Source organism: Corythoichthys intestinalis, chromosome 2 (assembly GCF_030265065.1).
Source record: "Corythoichthys intestinalis isolate RoL2023-P3 chromosome 2, ASM3026506v1, whole genome shotgun sequence".
In the NCBI taxonomy this organism is placed as follows: domain Eukaryota; kingdom Metazoa; phylum Chordata; class Actinopteri; order Syngnathiformes; family Syngnathidae; genus Corythoichthys; species Corythoichthys intestinalis.
This window is the reverse complement of record NC_080396.1, coordinates 56,593,241-56,613,745: the sequence shown is the minus strand read 5'-3', so window position 1 is coordinate 56,613,745 and position 20,505 is coordinate 56,593,241. Positions and strand designations below refer to the sequence as shown.

The 20,505-nt window shown below is 39.1% G+C and overlaps 1 protein-coding gene across 2 annotated transcripts; it reads right to left on the bottom strand.

The window, feature by feature from the left end:
- Window positions 1–2,061: 2,061 nt before the first annotated feature.
- LOC130912528 (microtubule-associated protein RP/EB family member 1-like) lies at window positions 2,062–19,356 on the bottom strand. Of its 2 annotated transcripts, none has more exons than XM_057830669.1 (7): window positions 19,303–19,356; window positions 11,278–11,420; window positions 10,494–10,639; window positions 5,693–5,894; window positions 4,021–4,130; window positions 3,789–3,941; window positions 2,062–2,914 (listed from the first exon to the last, which is right to left on the bottom strand). In XM_057830669.1, exons 2-7 carry the CDS (start codon window positions 11,396–11,398, stop codon window positions 2,870–2,872), a joined length of 777 nt encoding a protein of 258 aa, XP_057686652.1. In that variant the 5' UTR covers window positions 11,399–11,420; window positions 19,303–19,356; the 3' UTR covers window positions 2,062–2,869. The 2 variants fall into 2 exon arrangements, with proteins under 2 accessions (XP_057686652.1, XP_057686651.1); XM_057830668.1 differs by lacking the exon at window positions 19,303–19,356 and adding an exon at window positions 15,558–15,709.
- Window positions 19,357–20,505: the final 1,149 nt, after the last annotated feature.

Here is a 20,505-nt window from a genome sequence, read left to right as displayed (position 1 = left end):
CCGCCAAGTTTACTGCTTTAAGATGGCCGCTGGTAACTAACGCCATCTACCTTCCAACTAGTTCTTTGTATATGATATTTATAGTGCCTCCCAACAACCAGTCAGACACACACGGTCACGGAGAGTATCTGACCAATCTGAAAGCAGCGAATACATGTACTGTACATTTCCTTCTCTTGCTCAGCCGTGAACTAATTTTATGGCGCTCTGACACCAGCTCTCCTGAAAATGTACATATTTTCATTAATAAATCATTTGGATAAGCAACTTCATTTTTATATAAGATAAGAGACAGTCATCTTTTAGAAGTGACACCAATTTCATCACCAAATATGTTGAATAATAATAAATATCAAGGATAAAGTTGCAGAACAACACTATCTTGGCCTTTGCAAGGCAAAAACCCAGATAATTATATAATTATTTGTGGCATATGTGCAGTAAAGGTTTCAACATAACTCTCTCGTACAGTTTCTTTTTGTGAAAAGTGTGCTGAATTGTTAAACGGTGTGTGGTAACACCATCTGCAGCAAAAATCATGTTAGTTCTTTGATGGTGGTCTGTGGTATGTCTTTGACAGTGTTGCAAACTCCCCAGTAAGGAAAGTAACTACTGGCTGGCCTAAAAGTCGCTAGATTACGTCACCACGCTATCTGCATAGTTGTCAATTTGCATGCACTTTTAATGGATGCTGTGGGAGAGAGGAATGACGTCGTAAGACAAGCTAAAAGTGAGCAAAACACCCCCCAAGAAAGTCGCTTTCGACCAAAAAAAAAAAGTCGACGAGAGGCTTTGGAAAATCTGCAGATTTAACGAGAAAGTCGCTAAATTGGTCACTGGTCTTTGACCATTTACATTCACAAAATCCTTCGCATCTGATGTTTTTCTTGGCCTGCCACTTCTGGCCTTAATAAGAATTGTACTCCTTCCATTTCTCAATATGTTCTTCACCATGGAAACTGTCAGCGGAGCCTTCCCTTAAAGCCATACATTTTCTGCATTGTGGCACTGCACTTTGCAAGAGACATGCACTGGCAAAATTACTGTCTAAAAATTCATTCATTCATCCATGTTCTGTACCCGCTATCCCCATATGGGTCGCAGGGGTTGTGGAACCTATCTCAGCTAACTATGGCAGGAGGCGTGGTAGCTCCAGAACTGGTTGGCAGCCAATTGCAGAGCACATATAGACAAACAACCATTCCCTCACAATCCCACCTATGGGGAATTTAGAGCTTTCAATCAGCATGCATGTTTTTGGCATGTGCGAGGAAGCCAGAGTACTCAGAGAAAACTCACACAAGCGCAGAACATGCTAACTCCACACAGCAAGGTCTGAGCCCGGGATTGAACAGAACTGAACTGAGAGGTGAACGTACAAACCACTCTTCCAACATGCCGCCCACAAATAAAATTCACATATTTTTTCCCATTGTGTTAGTCACTGATGGCGTAATGATGCGTCCGCCCAGTGACTGTGTGAAAGTGGGTGTGAATGGTTGCATTACTGTGTACTCTACAACTGATGGGTGACCAGTTAACGGTGTAGTCTGCTATTCGCCCAAGGTCAGGTTGAATAGGATAGCAACACTGACAAGGATAAGGGGTGTTGATAATAGATGGATATTATGTTAACACACGCATAGACCTAAATCTTGACTTCGTAAATGATAGGTATTTTATCTGGTAATGAACAATTCTTATAATCACTGTATTATGATACCATAGTTATAATATAAGTGACTGTGACACGACCAGTTCAGGGTGAAGTCCGCCTTTGGTGTAATGTCAACTGGGATAGGCCCTAGCACCTCTGTGATCCTTGTGAGTATAAGTGGTATGGAAAATGAATGTTTTCATGTAGTAAATTGTATTGCTATGTGGAGTTCGCATGACTTCAATATCGTTATTTTTCTTCCCTCAAATGCCACTTGTGTCCTCTTTTTTGGTGATTTGGAAACAGCCACTGTACTTGTCATGCAAAGTCAAATTAATCTTAACAGATCCACGAGGGATACCTGATGTATGTAAAATCACCAAAGAAAACAAACACAGAACATTAAATGATTTTAAAACAGTCTATTTATTCAAAAGAAGGCAAAAAAGAATGCAGGCACAGTTTGATTGTGTGCAACATTCACTTTGTTAAAGGCCGTAAAAGCACGAGGCTGCTGCAAGACTCAAGGATTTGGCAATCCACGCAATCAAATTTTTGTGTCTTTCCAGCAACCAAACGCCAGTTGTTGGCAAGGCGTCCAAAGGATCATTTTAAATGACACAAACATCTCCACACACACAAACACACACGTATTACAAATACCACACAACATTGAACCTGGTTGAACTCATATCAACCAATGATTTCGCTCTGTCCGTTTATGACTATTGAGTACAAGTGAAGATCAAAATGATACTTCACCTGAATGGACCAGTGCTTCCCAAAGAATTTGCCATGAGTAAATAGCCAACAAAAAACAGCCAATTTGTTTTTTAAACCAGTGGATTTTGGAATAATTATGACCAGTTGGGAATGTTAAAATAAAAGTGAGAGAGAGAGAGGCACAGTGGCTGCGGCTGTGTGACTTGACAAACATGACAAACAAATGTGGCACCTGTTTTTCCTATCAAATGAAAGGCTGGACTTCAGAAGATGTCACTGAGAATGGATTGTAGAACATGTACAGAACATTTAAGTACATGTACGCATGAAGTAAGAGGACTTGTTGATTGAGGAGTCAGGAGTCCGGCGGCTATAGCACAGACCCACTCACACAGGACTCAGGCGAGGATGTCGAAGAGCGGTCACTGCGTCGACGTTTTTGGGAAAGGGATGTTAAAAAAAAAAAAAAAAAAATGTGGTCTACCGTTGCTAAAACTCCTCTGGCTCTTCGACATCAGGGATCTCAAAACCCTCCTGGAGAAGGCCAAAGAGAGCAAAGTGAGCACCAACAAAATCTAATGTCAGTCTTGAAAGGAAAAGCTACACATTTTCATGATCTCAGGTTTTCAGGTAAAATTTAAGGATGAATGCGTGTTACTCTACATTAACAACAATTTAGATTCAGTTTTGGCGCAATTCTGATCATTTCAATACTGATATTGCACAATACAAAACATTCAACAACTGAAATTCTACGGTTTCTGACCTTGATTTCAACATGTAAAGTTTTGGCACTATTTATGTGACTACCTCCATTTTAGTATTGAAGCTGACAGGTACAATTGAATGTAGGCTGAACTTAAGATTCTGAAATTTAATTTTCATTGTTTGCTGCCGGCCAATAAAAACTAGGCCATGAGCACTTTTATGGGCACTCCTGGTTTAAAGGCTAGTATTTTTGCAAAAGGAGGATCCATTAAATATTGCCGGAATTTTAAAAAAATATTATTATTATGCACCTGGCTTCTTTTGTTTAAATAATTACTGCATTTCCCAGAACTCCTATAAACGTTTTTTTTTCCCACTTAAATATTTTTGTGTGTGTCAGCTACATGATTTTTAACTGAAACTGCTGATCAGTACAACCAATTATTTATAAAACAACCAATTATTTATAAAAGAAAATCGAGAAAATTGTCAGGGATGCCCAAACTTTCATACCATTGTAGCTGAACATTTGAAAAGAAACATCCTGCAATCTTGGTATTTTAGCAAGCAACAAAGTTAATGCACATGATTTGCTTTCCTGGGCCGCACAAAATGTTATGGTGGACCAGATCTAGCCCCCAAGTCTTGAGTTAGGCATCTGTGATCTAGTTAATAATCAATATCATAAAAAAACACTTACATCTACAGCATAGAGGATTTTCACTATCTTCTGCAGTGCAGGATCGCCCTGCCCTTCATTTTCCAGGCAAATTAGTTCAATGTTCCGCAGCTTTCCGAAGTAAAAATCTCTCTCCTTCTCTATGTCCTGAATGGTACACCTCAGATCTTCCATCTGTGGACCGGCAAGCAACCAAAATTATTCATAGACTGACCACACACCTGTGCTAAAGATCCAGATTTTTTTTTAGTACTTCTGAGAGGACTTCTGCCTCATCCCTGTTGCCAGTGGCACTCGGGGACTTCCTGCTTGCAATTGGCATCACCTTGGGGGCGACTGTGGCAACTGGCGGCTTCCCAGGAGCTGAAAAGAAAACAGACAATAAACAATGCATATCATAATTAAGTACACTCTCTTTGGAAAGTAAGGTTTTAATCATCTGACAAGGTTTTTTTTTCTCACAATTTCAAAACTTTTATACAATGCTTGTTTGACTCATATGATAACATTTAGAGTATTGATAGAACCTAGACAACAATTTTTACGAAAAATTGGTTGGTGGAGAAATAAGTATACCTCTAACAAAAACTGTCATATCTAGTATTTTGTCTGACCCATATGACTTTGAAGGACACCAAGTCTTTGAGGCATTGAGTGAAAATGTTTCTGGAAAATTACAACACAGAGTATATCTCTTTGAATTCTTCAAGAATGACCTGGTTCAAGGTCTTGACGTTGGATGGAGAGTGACAGTCAGGTTTAGATCAGGAGACATATTTTGCCACTAAATTACTCTGACCCTGTTCGTCTTAAGAAATGCTACTGTGGCCTTGGCTGTGTGCTTGGGGTAAGAGATGAGCTCGGGCCTAAAAAATCCAGCCCGGCCCGACCCGACCCGGCCCGCGGGTATCAACGATCAATTAATTTGATATGCAAGCCCGAGCCCAAAAAAACCCCGAAATTTAATGTTATATTTGTAGGCCGGAGCCCCCCAAAACCCCAAAATCTTATGTTTTATTTGAGAGGACTCAGGAGGAGGAGGAAATGTGGGGATGCTATGTGTGGTTGCGCTTTTTCTGTGACCACATTTGTGACTATGCCTGTGCATAATGATAACAAATTAAAGCCTGTCTTTTTGTAACGAATTCTCCCAGTTAAACAATATTAAGATGCATATAATAATCTTTTATATTTGTGTGTCTGTTCGATCAGGTGGATAGTGGATTTGACATTTTAATCTCTTCAAGCTGGCAGAAAAAAACGCAAATTTTCTCAATGTTTAAATAGTCTACATATTTTTATGATCATTATAAATGCATTTACACAATGAAATGACGCTGAAAAGTTTGTTTCATATATTTCTCGTATGAGAGGACAGCGCCACATTCGTTTACATTTAGTGAAGCTGACACAGGTATGGCATCTTCAACAATCAATTTGAAGCCTTTCCATACCCCACTCATAGTGCATGTTTGCCTTTTCAATTCCCCCGTCTTTAGATTGTTTTTCACTTCCTGCTGCTCCATATCCAAAAGGAAATACCAGGATGTGGACTCGCGGAGGGCGCCAGGGTGGGAGGGGAAGATTAAAAAGAGGGCAGGGCCACGGCGTTAACGTGCTAGGCATGCACAGCGCCTTCTCAGTTTTATCCAAATTATTTATTTTATAACAAGCGTTCCATAGTTCAACATCCATACATCGTTTTATCATACATATATAAATGTATATTTATTTAAAAAAGTTAGCGAGAGAGAAGTCGGACCCAACCTGAATGTAAATAAGTGACTATGAAAAAAATGCTACTGAAAGTAAAATAAAGGTTTTCTGAAATATCAGTTGGTTTGTACTTATTCATGATGTGCACTCTAGATGGATTGCAAGCAACCGGTTGGGACACATCCATGTTTGACGTGCGGTGCACTGACCCCGGCTGAAGGCCTTCTTCGGAGCCTTGTTAAATGCTGATGTGCTGGCGTTTGGCAAAGGTGCAGTATCCTGGCCCTGCCGGGCCTCAACGGGGTCGTACTCTCTCTCGTTGTAGTTGGCATCGAAAAACTTCTTGAACCATTGCACAAACTCAAAGTTGTCTTGAAACTTCCCCTTCACCAACTTGTCCACTGGAATAATCTGAAAGAGGAACCTGGTTAAAACAGGGTTTCTGCATGTATCAGCAAGTATTATTTAATTTAATGCTTATTCATGCCACTTTTAACCATTTACATGCCCATGTCCGGTGCAGATACTTTCACACATACAAATTGTAAGCGTTAAATGATGCACTTTTTTAATATTTGAAAATCCAAATGTGACTTACAAAGTGCTCAACAGAATGAAAAACCAAAAGAAATGTGATTATTTGGTCAGGGCATTTTACAAATATTTCACAGAGCAGCTCGTGTCTCTGCCTGACAGGTCGCAAAACAACATGCACTGATAATTCAAAGTGAGGAACATACTGCATAAACGGCAAATTCACCAAAACATTTAAAAGGAACCCCAACTGAAGTGACATGTTGGTTCTATATGCTTTTTTTCTTATTTATCTTAACTCATCTAAAATATACAACTTTGAAAAGGTAACTCACTATTCAAAATACTATTAAAAACTTTATTTTGATGTAAGTTGCCACTGTTGTTTACGACGCAATGTGTTTTGGGTAGTGATGTAATAAAATGCTGACACCAGCTCTAGTAGCTATGTGCAGCAATGAGCTCAACTGCTCAACCTTTCAGGCTGACTTATGCTTCTGCAGCAGACCTATGCCGTCAAGGCAGACCCGATTCGCGACTCTCCGCCGTAGCCTTATGTGCACCTCCACAGAATCCTGGCTGGGCGTCACGTCAACACGTGGTAACGTGACGGAAATGGACAGCGTTTGGTCCACTCAGACTGTTGTTTCCGGTTCTGTGCGAAATCACTGCCATTTTCAAACATTGTTGTGCTACTCGCAAAAATGGACCAAGCCGACCAGAGCATCATCGAAGAGGTCCGCAAGTACGACAACCTCAGTGCGGCATCAACAGCCGGACAGACAATCTCCGCGACAGTCTTCTGCGTCGCCTGCACCTCAACATTTGTATGATCAACACTTTTTGTTCAATATTGATGAGCTGAAGATCTACATTCAAGCGTTCCATTTCCGTTGGCATTGTTGTGTAACCGGAAGAAAACTAGAGTAAGTCAACAAGAGTCCCCAAAAACCGTACAAACACAACGCCACACCCCTCTAGTGGCTTGGCGGTGAATTACAGAGCAACGCATTCCCTGGCCGCTGAACTATCAAATGCTCACCGACGCCATAGCCGCTACACCGTCACCGCAACGCAGAAGAATAACTCAGGCTTTCCAGTTCAAGCCAATGTGAAATTTTTAAAAAAGTGAAAATCGAACTGACAAGGTAGATAACGTGATTGGGATCTTTACATTGTCATGGTCGATTGTGCGTCTATGAAAAACATTCATTGATGCCAACGCAGAAGGAACTGTCTGCTGCTAAGAGGTCCCCTTCACTTCTGTCGCTGTAAAAAGGCTCGGCTACTGAATTGGCATTAACTGTTCGATACATATATACTACATTTGATGTAAACCACTGTTTGTAATTGTACTCTTAAACAACAAGTTTGCCTCTCTCTGACATCACCTCTAGGACTGCAGTCACATGTCCGTTCACAATTCGAAATAGATGTAAATCTAAACAAATCGTTAAAAAAAAATTAAGTTGTTTTTCACCATCAAGTATACATAATTTTTCATGACTCAAACATTTAAGTTCATGCCATTTCAATACACTACCAAAATCAAAAATTTTGCACTGCACTCTAAGTTTACTGCAGCAACGATAACTCAGAGACAACCAACACAAAAACAAACTTTTCAAAACAAAATGTCCAGCGACAATGGAAAAAGTAAGGAACATCAACATAACAACCAAAATAGTCCCATTGTCATAAGCTACGCTTGTGCAATGGGACCTGGGTTTCTCCTGGTCCAAGACACTGCCCAACCTCATGTGGCTGGAGTATGCAAGCAGTTCCTGGAGGAAGAAGGAATTGATAACATTGACTGGTGCACACATTCGCCTGACCTAAATCCAATAGAACACCTCTGGGACATTATTTTAGTTACATCTAGCAGAGCCATGTTGCTCTTCAGACTGTCAAGGAGCTCAGTTATGCCCTGGTCCAGATCTGGGAGGAGATTCCTCAATAGAAAATCCACCACCTCATTAGGAGCAAGCCCAGGCATTGTAGGGAGCCCATAAAGGCACGCGGAGGCCACACACACTACATCAAAGTTGAATCAGCCTGTAGTGCTTTTTTTCCCACTTTATTTTGAGTATAACTCCAAATGAGGAATTCCTTCCTCATTTGATTTTAATGGATAATTTTTGTGAGACTTTGTTATCAGCACATTCAACTATGGAAAGAACAAAGTACAGTGGGGCTAATAAGTATTTAGTCAACTGCTAATTGTACAAGTTCTCCCACTTGAAAATATTAGAGAGGCCTGTAATTGTCAACATGGGTAAACCTCAACCATGAGAGACAGAATGTGGAAAAAAAAAGAGAATCACATTGTTTGATTTTTAAAGAGTTTATTTGCAAATCATGGTGGAAAATAAGTATTTAGTCAATACCAAAAGTTCATCTCAATACTTTGTTATGTACCCTTTGTTGGCAATAACGGAGGCCAAAAGTTTTCTGTAACTCTTCACAAGCTTTTCACACACTGTTGCTGGTATTTTGGCCCATTCCTCCATGCAGATCTCTTCTACAGCAGTGATGTTTTGGGGCTGTCGTTGGGCAACACGGACTTTCCACTCCCTCCACAAATTTTCTATAGGGTTGAGCTCTAGAGACTGGCTAGGCCACTCCAGCACCTTGAAATGCTTCATACGAAGCTACTCCTTTGTTGCCCTGGCTGTGAGTTTGAAATCATTGTCATGCTGAAAGACCCAGCCACGTCTCATCTTCAATGCCCTTGCTGATGGAAGGAGATTTTCACTCAAAATCTCTCGATACATGGCCCCATTCATTCTTTCCTTTACGCAGATCAGTCGTTCTGGTCCCTTTGCAGAAAAACGGCCCCAACGCATGATGTTTCCACCCCCATGCTTCACAGTGGGTATGGTGTTCTTCGGATGCAATTCAGTATTCATTCTCCTCCAAACACGAGAACCTGTGTTTCTACCAAAAAGTTCTATTTTGGTTTCATCTGACCATAACACATTCTCCCAGTCTTCTTCTGGATCATCCAAATGCTCTCTAGCGAACAGCAGACGGGCCTGGACGTGTACTTTCTTCAGAAGGGGGACACGTCTGGCAGTGCAGAATTTGAGTCCCTGGCGGCACATTGTGTTACTGATGGTAGCCTTTGTTACCGTGGTCCCAGCTCTCTGTAGGTCATTCACTAGGTACCCCGTGTGGTTCTGGGATTTTTGCTCACCGTTCTTGTTATCATTTTGACGACATGGGGTGAGATCTTGCATGGAGCCCCAGATCGAGGGAGATTATCAGTGGTCTTGTATGTCTTCCATTTTCTAATAATTGCTCCCACAGTTGATTTCTTTACACCAAGCATTTTACCTGTTGCAGATTCAGTCTTCCCAGCCTGGGGCAGGTCTACAATTTTGTCTCTGGTGTCCTTCGATAGCTCTTTGGTCTTGGCCATAGTGGAGTTTGGAGTGTGACTGACTGAGGTTGTGGTCAGGTGTCTTTTATAACAATAATGAGTTTAAACAGGTGGCATTAATACAGGTAACGAGCGGAGCCTCATTAGACCTCGTTAGAAGAACTTAGACCTCTTTGACAGCCAGAAACATTGCTTGTTCGTAGGTGATCAAATACTTAATAAATTCTTTAAAAATCAAACAATGTGATTTTCTGTTTTTTTTTCTACATTCTGTCTTTCATGGTTGAGGTATACGCATGTTGACAATTACAGGCCTCGCTAACCTTTTCAAGTAGGAGAACTTGCACAATTGGTGGTTGGCTAAATAATTATTTGCCCCACTGTACAGCTTTCGGGAGCAGCAGCAGAGTAGATTAAAAACATGAAGTACGTGGGTAAAAAAAAACAGTGATGGATGTTAATACGACGCACATAACTGCAACTTCAATTTTTAAAAAATCGTTAGAAAGTTGTATGGACTTACAATCCGCTAGCTTGTTGTTTCTTGTCGTCTTCCAAAATTACACCTGGGTGACGGCGCTTCAAGTGTTTGTTCATAGCCGACGTGCTACCGTGGTATGCGAGCTCAGCTTAGCAAAGAGTACACACAGTGGCACCCTCCATATTTTCCTTGAAATAATTCCATGCTCTGGCCATTCTTGTCCGCTTTTTTGGCTTTATGCTGCTTTCACCGCTTGCATCGCGAGCGCCCGCCATTCTAAACTTTATCCGCATGTAATTTTTTTTTTTTTAACCCGTCATTACCCGTCGACGGTATGTTTTGCCCGTCAACGCATTTACGTCATCGATGACGTCGACTAGTCGGGACAGCTCTAATTGAATCTCAAACATGAAAAATAAGACCTCCAGAAGTACCTGAATTTCCTAGACTCAGAAACATCCCTCATAAAGTTGAATAAAAGGTTAAATATAAAGAGCGAATTTATTCATGGTGTGACGTATACGGGTTTTTTTTGTCACCATGGCAATAAAAAAATTATTATTATTTGTTACAACTGATATATCGCCCAGCCCTATAGTAAATCATCACTCACTTTGTCAATGGACATCTTTTTAAAGGCAGACTGGAGTAGCTTGAAGTTGTGGATGTACTCGTGCTCCAGCTTGGCCCCAAATTTCACTCTCTTCAAAATCAAACAGCCCGGGAACAACAGGTCCATGAATTGACAGTAAGCAGCACCTACACACAAAGTACAACAACAACAAAATTGTGTCAACTGGCCCAACATCAAATGGGTTCAGAACCTGTTTGGACTACTGCTGGAAAACGTAATAGAACTTTGGATACACTATACTCTAATATTTTGCCATTTTCATAAGCATCGGAGTAATTGTTCGTGACACAGCACATATACTCTAAGTCCTAAACCTCAACAAATTGTCCAGGACAAATCGACCCTCCCGAAAAAGGCAACAGCCCTAAAGGCCTTCATCTTAACTGTCTTGACAAGTAGCTCGGGACAAAATTTCTTCTTGTTGATAGTTGCTTGCTTCAAGTATTTCACCCTAATACCTGCAACAAATATTGTTTTTTTTTCTTTTTTTTGGGCGGGGGGGGGGGGGGGGGGGGCTTACTAGTCAGGTTCAACTGTGTTTGAAGACTGCCCACACCGTTTGATAGTAGTCTGCACGTGAAGCTCTTGTCTGTTCCAGTTGTTCATTGGACTTAATGACAGTTACACTGTATAGATCATTACAAATGTGTTTTACAAAGTGGTCACACTGGGGGATTCAAGATGCATCTGTAACCAATAATAATCATAACCCATTAAGCTATCTTTTATCAGCACAATGAAAAACTCTTCAAACATTTCTCACCAGAACACAACATCTCGATCTTCGTAAGATTCATCTTGAGGGAATCGTTGATCCACACTAGCATGTCATGGCGACTCAAGTTGTCACTCGTCACCGAGGTGGAGTAGACATTCACAGCCATTGTTTGTCCAAAGTAATGATCCCTGCAAGGCACGGAGAAATTAAACAACATTAAAAGATAGATTATGAAATATAGCTGAGAATACCGGTAATACTGTTACTGTTTGGACATACAGCAGGGTTTCCCATTCATAAAAAAGATTGTGGAGCACAGCCACACCAAAATAAAAGCTACCATGTCTTGCCTTTTTTTTTTCTTTTAGATACATTCTAATTTATAATTTATATAATTTAACAGTATGTCTAAATTAATATCTATACCTCATTATTCACGCACTATTTGCCAGAAGTCGTCTGAAATAGCACGTCAAATACAAATGGTTCCTTTACATGCTTATTTTGAAAATCACATAGGTTCTCCTGTTGCAAGCATGCGTCTGACTATGTTGGCACAGAGTTGGGAGAAAAATCTACAGAAACAGAAAGGTATTTCAAGTTAATTAGTGTAATTATGGTTTTAACCTGTGATATCGACCTTAGTATTGAAATGACATTTAGGTTCTTTTTGGCGTATTACCCGAATCATTGTGTCCTAGCATAGCATTTGTTCATTGCTGATGTCACTGGTCGTAATTTCAAATGAGTATTTTGAAGTATTTAAGTTGTCAATACAAAGACGATGGTCCGTTAACAGAAGAAGTATTATTGCAGTGGTAATTTAGTGCATGTTAGGGCAAAAAAAAAGAAAAGAGATGTAAATCGTACTTTTGTGTAAATCATTCTATTGGTTATAATTTGATGAAGATGAGTCAAAATATTAAGGATTTCCTCACACTAGTATGTTAAAAGATTCTAAAACACAAGATGCTTTCAATATTGTTGATTTTAACTGAGGCGGCAACATGCTACGTGAAGTACGTAGCTGCTTATTCAGCTACATTAGCCCTTCATGATCAATCAATCAATCAAATTTATCTAAATAGCCCTTTACAAAATCCGAAAGGTCCTCAAAGTGCTTTACAAAAAACATGGCTCATGATAAATAAAAGGCAGAAAAGTATTATACAATGACATTAAGAAAAAAATTAATGAAACAAGAACAGCGCATCGCGATAAAAGTCAGACCGCAAATAAAACAATAAAACAGATCAAATCTGAAAACATGAAAAACTTTTACGAAATAAAACCAAGCTACCCTAATCTGGGGAAAAGGAGAGTCTAAAAAGGTCTGTCTTCAACAGAAACTTACAAAGGTCTAGACTCGTAGTGGTGCGGATTTCAGGGGGGAAGGCTATTCCACAACTTGGGGGCAGTGACCGCAAAAGATCGGTCTCCCCACTGTTTCAGTTTCGACCTCGGAACTTGCAAAAGAAGCTGGCCGGCAGAACGAAGAGTCCTGCCAGAGTTACTAATAATAATACAATTTCTATTAATTCGACGTTCATTCTCGTAGTAATAGTTCAACTTTTTTTCTCTTGCCTCATCTACATCAAATTATTATCCATAGAATGATTTATGCTAACGCTTCGTCGTAGCTCCTAGCTAAGGTAAATGTAGGTAAAGTGCGAAGTGGTTTAGAGCTACATTACCCCTACGTAATAATACTTTTTCCCCTCTCGTAGCAAATTTAATCTCGTAGTCATTTTATTTAATTATTTATTGTTTGGCCCCAATACTCCATCGTAAATGTAGACCATCAAGTTTTGAAAAACAGTGGTTCCTCGACATACGATCGCTTCGACACACGATCTTTTCGACATCCAACGTAAAATATGACTCGCCATTTGTTTCTACATCCGACAACATGCTCGAAATAGGACGATTTTTGACAGCGCCGCAGTTTGTTTTACCGGAAGTTGGACGCACGGCTGATTTTCTTGTGAGAGGAATCAACACTGGATCCAAAAAAGTTAGGGCAGATGGAGAAAAAAAAGGTGACGCTTATGATTGAAATGAATATGTGAATGATAGCAAAATATAAGCATGGTGTGTGCATCCCTGAACTGGGTTGACAAGAGGGCCATAGAATGTCGATCTCAGCCGGCGGTCCTCCTCTGTTCGCCAGTCTTTATAAGTTAAGGTGACAATTCTTATTGTGGTAACATCGCCAAAGAAATCGCCAGCTTTGTCAGGTTTCTAATCATTTATTCCATCAACTCGCCTCGTGTCCACTGCTGTTGACGCCATGATCAAAACAGAAAGTAAAACATAACCACGCTCTGTTGCTCATCGTCACGTAAACCCCACGGTGCATTCAGGTGCAGCAAAAAAAGTCTGCCACATTAGAACCCGATTCGTTACATTATTATATTATTGTTATTTTAATTTTTATTCATAATGTATTTGTTTTGCTCTTTGTAATTGCTATTTGCAATAGTAATAGTATTTATTAAGGATTTAGTGTAGGTTTTTGGGCCGTGGAACGAATTAATGGAATTATAATGTATTCTTATAGGAAAATCCTGCTCGACATACGACCATTTCAACTTTCAAACAAGGTCCTGGAACAAATTAACTTCGTATGTAGAGGTACCAATGTATTTCATTTGCCTGGCTAATGAAATATTTCAAATAGATCTTTGTTATGGTTCTTCATGGAAAAAACAAAAGTTTAAAAAAAATTCTCAATAGTCATGAAATGAAGCAATTTCACCGGGGCACAACATGTGGGTCTGTCAGACTTCGATGCAGCCCACCACCACCACCACAGGTTCAAAAAATCCTATGGGGGGAACCCTGTACAGAGTGCACAAAAGTGTTGGTAACATTTATACGCTAATGAAAGAAGAACCAACAGTGGTCGCAGAAATGGGACCTTTGATTAGGGATTATCATCACACTAAAATTAACTCCTCTAAAAACTCAGCAGTGATTTCAGAGTTTATAGTAGCGACATTCATCTAAAGCTGGGTGATAAAACGATAACGATAATTATCGTCATATAATTTTTGTCAACATAAATAATAAAAACATGTAAATTCGATAGATTTAAACTATAATCACACCACCCGACCACCAGAGAAAAGGGGAGCACTGATACGACGTGAACGCTAGCACCGAGAGTGTATTCAGTACAGGGGGGAACATCATGACCTATCACCGAGTAGCATTAAAGCCTGATACTATTGGACAGACATTTTTCTGGCCTGTGACCATCAAAGCACTGGCTGTGTTTTGTTTTTGTTTTTTTTATTTGTAACTTTTTTTTTTTCCCAATTTATTTCATTGACATTGTCAGACACCTCAAGACTTCACGCACAAAAGGCTTTAACATGTTGCTGAGAGTAAATTGAATTTTGTTCTTAAAGTTTGTCTATTTATAGTTATTTACTTTTTGGGTATTACATGTCTAACTCAGATTTTGTGCAATGCCGTGCTTTTTGATTGCCTCGTGTGCAATTTTGTGCATTTTGTTAACTTTTAATTAAATGTTGTTTAGTAGTTTTTCACCAAGCTTTTGTTCTGACATTAAAGACTGGGTAAAGCATAACCTGGTTTTGTCAGCTTTCACTCAGGGGCAAAAATCACAGACTTTAAATTTGAAATAAAAAAGATGTGATTACTGTCGCTATAGACTGATAAGAAATTTCTTATCGTGATAACTATTTTTGTCATATCGCCCAGGCCTAATCCCCCCTAGGCCTCCCAATCTCCGCGAGAGTGTTTTTCTCAACGAATAATAGTCAACGCCTGTCATGCCTATTGATCTGGTGTGTCGAATTCAATTACGTATAGATATGCAAAGTTGTAAAATTGGATTGATGTAGTGAATAGCATAAACGTGTGGGGCAGTATATTACATCAGATCAGAAACTGAAGACATGCATAACGCTGATTGTCTGACCGCGTTGTTCCCAATCCCAACATTCATATATTTACCCACCTAACACGGAAAAACACCCGCGGCCTTGATACAACAGGGCCGCTGTTGCTAACCGGTTAGCTGGACAATGCAACACCAGACCCCTTTGCTCGAGACGCCGTTTGCCACCGCCCAATTAGGTGACACTGACTAAACTTTATATTTTTAACGAACTAACACGCTCAAAATTTATCTCAACTTAAGTTAAGAATTACTCATTGCGTGTAAGTGGAGTAATATTTGTCGTTTCTAGTTTTTTAACAGGGAAATGAAACAGAATCAGAGCTTTTTTTCACTGTCACAAACTGTAATCTTGTGCAGCAGACAGCGGATTATTCAGCGAAAATGAAGGACCCACCTCGACGTCCAAAGGTTTTGCTGTGTTAATTTGCTGTACTGTAGCGGTTCGGTCCCAACAAAAAGTCCACCGGTAGCGGAAGGAAAATTCGTGTCCACACACGATTTTTTTTCTTCTTCTCCGTCTTTTTTTCTTCTTCTTCTAATTTTCGAGAGACTAGACTCCAGTGTGGCTCATTGCCGCCTTTTTCTGGTGATACTTGGCATTACAGTGTGGATTGAAATTTTGGAGAGAGTGCAGATACAACTGAAAGTTTGTGCACACGGATATATTAATTTGCACAAAGAAGGCAGGAAAATATGGAGACAATCTCCAAAAGGCATCAGATGGTAGTTGAGACATTCTTAACATATTAACTCTTTCAGGGACCGTGGTAATTACAGTGGAGAGAGATTCAAAAGTTGACACTTAAAAAAGACCTTTCACCCTTTTCAGAGAAAGTGACTATATTTTTTGGTAATTATTTATCTATTTTGTTCATTTATTTTACACTTTAAACCTTTAACCATTTATAGAGCTACTGACTATTTTTGTTCATCAATTGAAGGTTAAATATAAGCAGTTATACTGTATATACAGGGTGTTTCAAAATGTTTTGACCCCATTTCGTAGGCCAATAATTTTGACAATTTCCGTTGGAATGACCTCAAATTTTCATAGCTTGTGTAGAAACGTTTCAAGTTTTTGTGTGTAATGTTTGGCATTTTTATCTTTTCAGGTTAAGAAATGAAAAGGCATTTTGCGTGTTAGCGAATGCTCGGACGCAGTCACCGAAGACAGCGCAGCGGGCCTTCTTCACAAATTTTGCAAAGAAGGCACCAACTACAAAACAAAATAGGACTTGGCACCAAAAAATTTCAAGAAATTTCAGCGAGTTTGGCCCAAGTTCGAATACCGACTCGACGTGTGCAGTCACAGGCGGCACTCCTATTGGACATTTATGAAAATCTGTCATAGATCTAACAAATATTTGTAGTTTTCTGTGTAAATTTAACCAATAAAACTTATGACATTCAACTTAAAGTGTATTTAGTTTCATTAAGATCCATCAAGTAGTTTCCGAGATATGAGCATTTAGAATGGGGTCAACCATTTTGGAACACCCTGTATATTCATGTATTTATTTTTTCAATTCATCATTAATGTATTTTTAAAATGTTTTATTGGTTATTTTAAACTATAAATGAACCTGTAGATTTATACAATGTCAACAAAAACTAAATTAATGAAATTAAAACAAATAAAAACTGAAATGCACACTGGTTACCACCAGTAACACTCTACAGTAGACATTTTTTCATAGTATTTAACTCATTGCATGCCATTCAGGGCCAGAGACGTCCAACTCATTTAAACCGGGAAGATTGGCTTCAAATGTTCATGTAAAAGCGCTATATAACACCATTTACCATTTCTGTGCCATTGACGGTGCTAGATGTCCAATCCATTTTGACTGGGAGGGGGTCAAAATGGCAAGGCAAATTTATTTGTATAGAACACAAGGTAATTCAAAGTGCTTTGCATCACATTGATTGATTTTTTTTTTTGTTAAGATCTATAAATGCACCATTACAATTGTCCAATCTACTAAAAATAATTGTATGGATACATTTTCCCATGTGTTGTTCAGACAAAAGCCCCTGGCAATCCTGGCAATATTTTTTAGGTGGTAATAGGCCGATATAGTGACGAATTTTAGATGGCTGGTGAAGTTTAGGTCTGAGTCAATAATTATGCCAAGATTTCTGGCTTGATTTGTAGCTGTACGTGACATTGTGCTAAGGTGAGTGGTGATCTTTGAGCTTTCCTTTTTTAGCCAAAAAATGATCACCTCTGTCTTTCCCACATTTAGCCGGAGAAGATTCTGGCACATTCATTCATTGATTTGATAAATACATTTACTCAGTGAGACTTAGGGACTGCAATCATGTGAGGACACTGAAATGTAGAGTTGTGTGTCATCTGCATAGGTGTGATAGGAGGTGTTGTACGGTTCCAAAATCTGAGCATATACTGTAGATGTTGAATAGAAGCGGTCCGAAAATGGACCCTTGAGGAACCCCACGTAACTTTGATTCGTTCACACTCATGGTTTCTGATTGACACAGACATCCCTATCATGTCAATAAGAGAACTGTAGAACAGTGTCAGTGAGCCCCACTCACTGTTCCAGTCTGCTTAGTAGGATCGATGTAGATCAACCGCGTCGAAAGCTGCATTGAGATCCAGTAATACCAGAACAAATTATTTGTCTGTGCTGTTGTTCCAACGAATATCATTTAGGACTTTGAAAGCACAATGTCTGTCAAACCTCTTAAACTACTGAAATGCAAATAAAACTGTTTTAGCACAGTTATTTCTATAACACATACTAAAACTGATTTTCATTCAAAATTGTATTTTTTCAAAGTAAAAGTTAACAAAAACAGCAATAACCCCAACCTCCATCTCCTAATTTTTATTTTCCCTCATTTCCTCACATACAAAATGCCAAATCTCAATTTTAACTACTTAAGAACATAGGTTGTATATTAAAATTGAAGTTAATGTAAACATTTACTTTTTTTTAAAATAAAGACATAAGTAACATACATTCAGAAAAACAAGTACAAATGACTTATATTATGTAGAGTGAAATGGAATATAGTTTGAAGATCGCGCAAACATTGACTTTTTTAAATCATAAGGAAATGAATAAGTAGCCTAACATAAATAACAAATATACAGTAAGTCCAAAGTGCACATTGACAGCTATGTTCTGAACTTCCCCATCAGAGCAAATAAAAATAAATATGATAAATAAGCCTCCTCAGCTCTTTCGTTGCTCTTAAAGATTTGATCCATTTTATGTTGTATTGCCCTTTTGTTGTCGCATCAATTCAACCTTTTTTTTTTTTTTTTTGCTGTTCCAGAAAACATGCACATTTGAACCAATCAGAGCTAACTATCTCTGCTGATCACATGTCAGTATGTCAGCGCTATATAAGTATAACACCATTTACCATTTACCATCAATGAGTCCAGGCGTTTTGCTTTGCTGCGTGCATTCGCACATTTATGTGACTCATCATCGTCAGACTCAGATAACTGCAGCAGCTAGGGAAACCTCCATGCCGTCCGTGGAATAAAATAAATAATAAATATACGTGGAAACGGATTACGCTACACAAGCACTTTATTATGCTTGTTGTTAACACTTGTGTATGTAAATCTGATGTTGGTAGATTGTTTTCTTCTTGGAGATGAAATGCATGTGTGGCAGCTTAGCATCTTTTTTTTTTTTTACATAGCGTTTTGACAGTTGCCGTCATATTTTCGGAATCAAAGCACCGTGTACAGGAACAGCATTCCGGCCCTGAATCTTATACCGGAACAGCATTCCGGCCCTCAATCTTATACCGGAACTGCGTTCTGGCCCTAAATCTTATACTGGAACTGCGTTCCTGACCGTTCTGGCCCACTTTCACCCCTGCCTATTCTGTTATGAACGGCAAGCTGTTGATGTGGATCCCAATCAGACCCGGAGACCAGGAATAGTAAATGTTTGTATTTAAAAAGTGTAACAAACGTAGCACACCAAAAAATGCGAGTATAACAAAGTATAACTAAGGGAGAACGCCCAAAAATGCGAGTATACCAAAGTACAACTAAGGGAGCTTGCTAGACGACGCAAATATAAGAGAGTACAAAAATCTAACTACAAAGTCCAAAAGAGCAAGTAAAAATGATCAAACCAGGACACGACCTTAGAAACGTTGGGAAGCACGAAGGATGATGAGGTACACACAGCAGTAAGCAAGGTAAATAGCAAGCAATAGTCTGACACCCGCAGATGGTCATAGGAATCCTTAAATATTAAGCATTCCTAATGCGCCACAGGTGTGTCACATGGCCCTGCCCATCCGGCTCAATTAGGTGCTGAATGAAAAAAAAGGAACTTAGAACACACACATGACATACGTATTCTTTCTTGTTTTGTCTTAACTGGGGCAATAGTGTCAAAAACCATCATAACACTCGAACTGAAACACAATTTACACTTCCTAATACCTCTGCTTCTCTTTTCCGAAAATAGACAGGGGTGGTCATTCTAAACAGAATAGAGTAATGATTGGAAAAGGGCAACATCATTCACCGTAACCTCAGGAACGTTAAGACCATTGGATATTATTAGATCCAGTATGTGTCCTCTGTTATGTGTTGGAACTGTGACAAGCTGAGATAGACCGAATGTATCCATAAGTTATTTAAAGGTTCTCCAGCATACCCTTCTTCAGGATTGTCAACATGACTGTTAAAGTCACCTGGTGTAGAAAACAACACAATCAAAGACCATACAGACAAAAGACAATATTTTGGAAAACTTCTCAAAAAACCTTGCATCGTATTTGGGTGGTCTGTAGATTGTTGCTAGGATTGGATGAATTGGATCAGACTTTTATGTATCATTTTATTTGTGTTTTCATTTTTATTTCTCAATTGTGTCTTGCTGATTTTAATGTGATGTAAAGTACTTTGAATGACCTTGTGTTAAATAAATTTGACTTGCCTATGCCTTTAAGAGTACTCACTTTTTATAGAAGGGTGTACCTATGGAATTTACTGTTTTTTATATTCGGAAGTCCCTTGTCAATAACAATTAGCAAATTCTACAGGCCTTCAATTCTGCACCAAGAAAGCGGGTACAAGAGTGTGTGTGTGTGTGTGTGGTGTATCTCAACTTACAGTTCATGTTTAAACCATACTATTTCCAGCAGATTTGCTGCCCAGGAAGAAAGTACCCAAGAGATGCTGGTTTAGTATCTTTAACATACTATTTCCAGCAGATTTGCTGCACAGGAAGAAAGTACCCAAGAGATGCTGGTTTAGTACCTTTATTTGTTTATTTCAAGCATAAAATCAACAGGCAACTCATGAAAAATACATGTTTTTAAACTAGGAAAAAAAA